General features: G+C 37.9%; 1 protein-coding gene across 2 annotated transcripts in view; it reads right to left on the bottom strand.

Moving 5' to 3' along the window:
* The window catches only part of invs (inversin), a 47743-nt gene that overhangs the window by 8238 nt on the left and 31726 nt on the right, over positions 1-7779 (bottom strand). For both annotated transcript variants that reach the window (XM_058376632.1, XM_058376633.1), the window contains exons 13-16: positions 7556-7765; positions 1703-1944; positions 1394-1621; positions 854-1217 (exon numbers count right to left, since the gene is read on the bottom strand). In XM_058376632.1, the coding sequence (XP_058232615.1) occupies positions 854-1217; positions 1394-1621; positions 1703-1944; positions 7556-7765 (1044 nt within the window). The remainder of the gene's footprint in view (positions 1-853; positions 1218-1393; positions 1622-1702; positions 1945-7555; positions 7766-7779) is intronic.

Genomic DNA, 7779 nt, shown 5'->3' with positions numbered 1-7779 from the left:
TCTCAACAGGAGCCGTAACTGGAAACGGGCACGCTGTTGATTCGGTGGCGCAATAGGTCACCCAGACAATGCTACTGTCTGCAAATTAAAGCTAATGTTGATGTGGCAACTTTGTGTCTGAGCTGTTAAAATCAAAAGCAGCTCGAGTGCTCAATTAGGAAACAGTGAGTTTACAGCCTTACAAATTCATACGTTAGCATGCATACACGAGTTCCACGTGTACAATGTGTACGATATCGGACGTCACACGCACCCCGAGATACACCTAATAAACGCCCGACCGATAGCGGACCCTGTATTTCGGATGCCGAGTTAAGTGACAGACAGACCACGTTCTTTTGGCCCGCGGACAATGAAAAGGTCTGAATGAAAATTTCAGCTGTTTATGGTGCAATAGTCAAAACGACTTAATAGCATGGTACACAGTTTACCGCAACATCCCCAGTGTTCATCAAAGAAACCCAGCTTTTTTTAAGAGTGCATGTGTGTTTTTGTGTTATTAAGGGAGTCTCTGTAACCCATTATTTTGATAAAGCCATTAGCAAAGTACAGCTTAGCTCAGCAGCATGAACTTTTAGCCGCTCTTAACCAAACTATTCTCCACACACACACACACACACGCCATGCCAAGTCAAAAACTCCCCCAGTGAAGTGTTAGTATGCAGGTGGGCAGGGAGCCAGACCACAGTTAGAGCGGCCACATGTGGGCGACATATGGGCACTACCATTATACCCACCGTCTCCAACCAGCGTTATTTTTCTGTGTTAGATCTTTCAACTGTCCCTGTTTAACTTTCATTAAAGTTTATAGACAGATTGTGTATAAACAAATATGGAAATAAAATGTTAGTACCTCCTCCACGCTGTCTGTATTACTCTCGCCGCTTGGTTCCTTCTGCGGAGACTCTTTCTTCTGTGCTCCTTCTCTTTTTCCGTTCGTTTTCCCTTCTCGACCTCTTTGCTCCAACCTCTCTCTCTTTCTCTCTCCGAAAAGCGTTCTGCCTCTCTTTCAGTCCTCGAGCACTTCTCCTCCTCTCTCTCAGTCCTACGCTCCTTCTCTCTCCTTGGTCTGGCCGGCTTCTCTTTTTCTCCCTCGGCCCGTGGCTCCCTCGTTCTGCTCTTCTCCCGTCCGGCTTGGATCGGAACCGAGGCGAAGCTGCTGGATTGAGCGACAGCTGCAGGAGGAGACGCCACAGCTGGATGGCTTGTCTTAGACTCTGTGTTGAATTATGAGCAAAAATGACCACTTTATTTAACACTTCAAACACATCATGCACACACACAACTAGGAATGGACCAGTAGATTATTATATATAATAACTGAGCTTGAAATGAAAAATATATACCCTAATAAGCAACACTGTAACCCCTTTTACCAGTTCTGAAGCCTGACCTGGAGTGCGACCTGAAGTCCTGGGTCTTGAATGAGCAGGGTGTGTGTGTCTGGCACTGCCCGGCCTGCTGGACCCTGCTGGAGAATGACGCTCTGGCCTGGTTACACACTCCTCAGACGTATACACGCCGCTCACACACACATCTGTCCTGGTGTCTGATCTGTCTGCGCACTGAGAGGTCATGGGCAGGTTTAAAGCAGAGGTGTCTGGAGTTTCAGCCCTGTGCTCTGAAAACATTTTTTGAAGATGGTTACATATACAGAAACAAAGTGGATATATTGTGAGAGTAACGTATCCCATCAGCTCACCTGGCTCTTTTGGCTTTTTGGTCTTTTTCTCAGTCCTGTCATGCGACTGGCTTCGATGTGCCTTTGATGATTTTCGATGTTTGTGACCTTTAAGCTTCATGTCTTTAATCTCGCCGCTGAGATCCGTAGCAGCCAACGGTGGCCTCTCACTTCCAACCTGGACCAATGAGATCTGAGGCTGCTGAGCTCCAGCCAACGAGAGCTGCTGTTCGGCTTCGCGCCTGCGCTCCTCTTCCCTCTTCCTACAGGAACATCAGATCAAACAAATTTATATTAATAGAGCTGTTTAAGGAGAAATCTTAATGACAATGAGATCACATTTTGATGCCTCAGAATCTAAAAAATAAAAATACAAGAGTTTCTTGAATAGACACAGTGTTGTTGAATTCTCAATTCTGATTGGTCAGAAGGTGTTCAATAATTTTCTATAACAGGAGCTGATAATATTTTAACCTGTAAATAAAATTACATTAATCCTCTTGCATACATTATTATATCACTGTTTCTATGGTAACCGCTCATTCACATGGACATGAATTGCACAGTAACGCTAATAATAACTGTGTGTCTATTTTTCTGTGATTATGTGATGAAAAATACTTTATCCTGAGGTGTTCATGTTTTTCTGTTCTTCTTTTATTTTAGCCTTAAGTGTTATTTAAATTGAAATTATTTAAAGTCGATGTGTGTTTAGACTGTGGATTGTCCAGGTTGTCTCTTTGACTACACCCTGGCTCTTGGTCATCTGATTCTCCATTCATTTTGCAGTGTCTTTAATCGGCCAGAAAGATTCACAACAAAAAACAACAAAAAAAAATGCATAATGATGCATGCTTAAGATGTTGAAACTTTCTGTAAGGAGATGTTTAAAATTTATGGACGTTTTCCAATAAGGGAAAGTCTTTAACGTAGAAGAACTTTCTTTTGAAACAGGAAGTTTCAAAAGTTAAATTTATTGTTAAATTTATTAATAAATTTATTAGATTTAATGTCCTGTCCTGTGTATTTATTGTCCAGTTCTGTGTATTTATTGTCCTGTCCTGTGTATTTATTGTCCAGTTCTGTGTATTTATTGTCCAGTTCTGTGTATTTATTGTCCAGTCCTGTATATTTATTGTCCAGTTCTGTGTATTTATTGTCCAGTTCTGTGTATTTATTGTCCAGTCCTGTATATTTATTGTCCAGTTCTGTGTATTTATTGTCCAGTCCTGTATATTTATTGTCCTGTTCTGTGTATTTATTGTCCTGTGTATTTATTGTCCTGTCCTGTTTATTTATTGTCCTGTTTATTTATTGTCCAGTCCTGTGTATTTATTGTCCTGTCCTGTGTATGTATTGTCCAGTTCTGTGTATTTATTGTCCTGTGTATTTACTGTCCAGTTCTGTGTATTTATTGTCCTGTGTATTTATTGTCCAGTTCTATGTATTTCTTGTCCTGTCCTGTGTATCTATTGTCCAGTTCTGTGTATTTATTGTCCTTTGTATTTAATGTAAGATGGTAGAGGAGCTTTCTTTTGAAGTACAGGCAGAAAGAGAGACTGGTGAGGGGATGACTGTTTTTAGCTGCTAGGACATAAGTGATAACGGAGCAAACGTTAAATGTAATGACAAAATGTTTAAGAATATTGAATATTGATTTGTTGTTCATTAATAAATCATACATTATAATCGTTGACAAACTGCTGTGGGTGAAGTGGAATAAAACACTTTAGGACATCCTCAAAACAAATAAAACCAGATAAATACATTCCAGAAGATATTAAACTTAATAAGATAAGATGAAAAGAATGAAAATATAAATGAAATATTCTATTTATACAAAATGTATTCAAAGTACAAAAAAGGTGCTAGGGAAGAAGAACATATCACACATTATAATATGATCTTGCACATGGCATTATATTCTAATATTATATCATAATTCTAATATTATAATGACATTGTAATTATTGTGGGATTTTGATACTCTCAGTGTTCATCATCGTTCATCTCATTATTAAATATTGAAGTATTTTACATCAATCATAAAGGATAAAGGAAAAGAGAAGGCAGAAAAGGAGAAAGAAAAAATCTAATTCCTGTGTGTGTGTGTGTGTGTGTGTGTTTAGACAGAATATTTGTGTGTGCATATGTGTGTGTGTGTGTGTATTCACTCATCCTGCATGCTGACAGATTCTAAATGTCACATGAAGAAGCAGTTGAACACTGCCCAATTAATAGAGCAAATCTCCCTTTCTTTTTTGTCAGTCTCTCTCTCTCTCTCTCTCTCTCTCTCTCTCTCTCTTTCTACACTCTCTCTCTCTCCACTCTCTCGGTCTCTCTCTTTCACTCTCTCTCCCTGTCTCCCTCTCTCAGTCTCTCTCTCTCCCCTTCTCTCTCCCCTACTCTCTCTCTCTCTCTCTCTCTCTCCCCCTTTATTTCTCTATCTCTCACTCTCTGTCTCTCTTGCTTTTTTCTCTCTCTCTATCTCTCTCACTCTCTCTCTCTCTATCTCTCTCTGTCTTTCTCTCTTTCACTCTCTCTCCCTGTCTCTCTCTCTCTGTCTCTCTCTTTCACTCTCTCTCTTTCCCCCTTTATTTCTCTCTCTCTCTCTCTCTCTCTCTCTCTCTCCACTCTCACTCTCACTCTCTCTCTCTTTCCCCCTTTATTTCTCTCTCTCTCTCTTGGCAGTAAGAAGCTGACAGTGTTGTTTAATCACACTGCAAATCAGACAGCCAGATAAATGAGCCCTAGCAAATCTCCACATGTTAATCAGCCTGATGCAGTATTCATACACAAAACCATCCATTATGTTAACCAGTCTCCGATGGTGTCAGACACTAATCTGATCAGCCGCTACGATCCAGCGCAAATTGAAATGCGGCTAAAACAATTGTCGCGTCCTCTTAACCTTTATATTCTATCTGTGTCAGAACGACTCGTTTGAAATGTTGACGGAAGCTCAGCAATAGCAAAATGAATTTTTCAATATTACACTGCATGGGATTGGCCCTAAATCCTGTAATGAACATGAAGAACAATTTTTTAAATCGTATTACACACGAGATCACTTCACATCACTTCACATCACTTCACATCACTTCACATCACATCACTTCGGCTCAGTATCAAGGTTCAGCACACATCTCTTATTTATTATTATCTATATATTTATTTATTGTCCAGTTCAGTGTACTTATTGTCCATGTTCTTGTATGTATTGTCTATTTGTGTATTTATTGTCCAGTCCTGTGTATTTATTGTCAGGTTTTGTGTATTTATTGTCCTGTCCTGTGTATCTATTGTCCAGTTCTATGTATTTATTGCCCAGTTCTATGTATTTATTGCCCAGTTCTGTGTATTTATTGTCCATGTTTTTGTATTTATTGTCCTGTCCTGTGTATTTATTGTCTATTTATGTATTTATTGTCCAGTTCTGTGTATTTATTGTCTAGTTTTGTGTATTTATTGTCTAGTTTTGTGTATTTATTTTCCTGTCCTGTGTATTTATTGTCCAGTTCTGTGTATTTATTGTCTAGTTTTGTGTATTTATTGTCTAGTTTTGTGTATTTATTTTCCTGTCCTGTGTATTTATTGTCCAGTTCTGTGTATTTATTGTCCTGTCCTATGTACTTATTGTCCAGTCCTGTGTATTTATTGTCCAGTTCTGTGTATTTATTGTCCAGTCCTGTGTATTTATTGTCCAGTCCTGTGTATTTATTGTCCAGTCCTGTGTATTTATTGTCCTGTTCTGTGTATTTATTGTCCAGTCCTGTGTATTTATTGTCCAGTTCTGTGTATTTATTGTCCATGTTTTTGTATTTATTGTCCTGTCCTGTGTATTTATTGTCTATTTATGTATTTATTGTCCAGTTCTGTGTATTTATTGTCTAGTTTTGTGTATTTATTGTCTAGTTTTGTGTATTTATTTTCCTGTCCTGTGTATTTATTGTCCAGTTCTGTGTATTTATTGTCCTGTCCTATGTACTTATTGTCCAGTCCTGTGTATTTATTGTCCTGTTCTGTGTATTTATTGTCCAGTCCTGTGTATTTATTGTCCTGTTCTGTGTATTTATTGTCCAGTCCTGTGTATTTATTGTCCAGTCCTGTGTATTTATTGTCCAGTTCTGTGTATTTATTGTCCAGTCCTGTGTATTTATTGTCCTGTTCTGTGTATTTATTGTCCAGTCCTGTGTATTTATTGTCCAGTCCTGTGTATTTATTGTCCAGTTCTGTGTATTTATTGTCCAGTCCTGTGTATTTATTGTCCTGTTCTGTGTATTTATTGTCCTGTCCTGTGTATTTATTGTCCTGTTCTGTGTATTTATTGTCCAGTCCTGTGTATTTATTGTCCAGTTCTGTGTATTTATTGTCCTGTTCTGTGTATGTATTGTCCAGTCCTGTGTATTTATTGTCCAGTTCTGTGTATTTATTTTCCTGTCCTGTGTATTTATTTTCCTGTCCTGTGTATTTATTGTCCTGTTCTGCGTATTTATTGTCCTGTGAATTTATTGTCCAGTTCTGTGTACTTATTGTCCAGTTCTGTGTATTTATTGTCCTGTTCTGTGTATTTATTGTCCAGTTCTGTGTATTTATCGTCCAGTTCTGTGTATTTATTGTCCTGTTCTGTGTATTTATTGTCCAGTTCTGTGTATTTATCGTCCAGTTCTGTGTATTTATTGTCCAGTTCTGTGTATTTATTGTCCTGTTCTGTGTATTTATTGTCCAGTCCTGTGTATTTATTGTCCTGTCCTGTGTATTTATTGTCTGTTTGTGTATTTATTGTCCAGTTCTGTGTATTTATCGTCCAGTTCTGTGTATTTATTGTCCAGTTCTGTGTATTTATTGTCCATTTAAATTTATTTATTGTCCATTTAAATTGATTTATTGTCCAGGTCTATGTATTTATTGTCCATTTAAATGTATTTATTGTCCATTTAAATGTATTTATTGTCTAGTTCTGTGTATTTATTGTCCATTTAAATGTATTTATTGTCCAGTTCTGTGTATTTATTGTCCATTTAAATTTATTTATTGTCCATTTAAATTGATTTATTGTCCAGGTCTATGTATTTATTGTCCATTTAAATGTATTTATTGTCCATTTAAATGTATTTATTGTCCAGTTCTGTGTATTTATTGTCCATTTAAATGTATTTATTGTCCAGTTCTGTGTATTTATTGTCCATTTAAATTTATTTATTGTCCAGGTCTATGTATTTATTGTCCATTTAAATGTATTTATTGTCCATTTAAATTTATTTATTGTCCAGGTCTATGTATTTATTGTCCAGTTCTATGTATTTACTGTCCAGTTCTGTGCATTTATTGTTCTGTTTTGTGTATTTATTGTCCTGTGTACTATTATGTGTTCCATCATGGTTGTGGTGCAACAACATTTCATTCCAGTGGATTTGACTTTTTACAGGATTTGTGGTCTTGAGGTGTCAATTCCTAGAAATGTTGTTTACTAGGATAATTACAATTCTAGCTTCATATAATCAAGCCATGTGTGTGTGTGTGTGTGTGTGTGTGTGTGTGTGTGGTGGTAGTGGTGGTGGTGGGGTGGGGGGGGATATGTATCTATATCTTGATAGGGAGTATCCCCACAAGAATAGGAATTACCTGACAGTTTTCAACATTTATCTGGGTCTCACCTGGAAAACTACAGCTTTATATTTATAAAATAATAATAAAAAAAAACAACTGAACTTTCTCTTGTGTGTGTGTGTGTGTATTGGTGGGGGCCAGATGTCCCCTAAAGAATAGGAACTCCTAACAGGTTTTGACCTTAAATGTTAAGACAAATGTGTGTGTATGTGTGTATACGTGTGTGTGTGTGTGTGTATATGTGTGTGTGTGTGTGTGTCTCACTTGGCTGCATCTTTACGGAGCTGCTCATGTCTCATTAAGAGGTTCTTGCGCTCCTTGAAAGCTCGCCGTACTTTATAGCCTTTGTACAAAGCCTGAATGGACGAGGCAGCGATGTCCTGGATGGCAGCGATGGACAGTGCACCGTGCTCCAAAAGGAACTGCGTCACCTCCTGGTGCTCTCCCAGCAAGGCATAGTCCAGAGGAGTGTACCTGTACACACACAC

This window comes from Hemibagrus wyckioides, linkage group LG23 (assembly GCF_019097595.1).
Source record: "Hemibagrus wyckioides isolate EC202008001 linkage group LG23, SWU_Hwy_1.0, whole genome shotgun sequence".
Lineage (NCBI taxonomy): Eukaryota > Metazoa > Chordata > Actinopteri > Siluriformes > Bagridae > Hemibagrus > Hemibagrus wyckioides.
The sequence above is the reverse complement of the archived record's forward strand: the minus strand, read 5'-3'. Positions and strand labels throughout refer to the sequence as shown.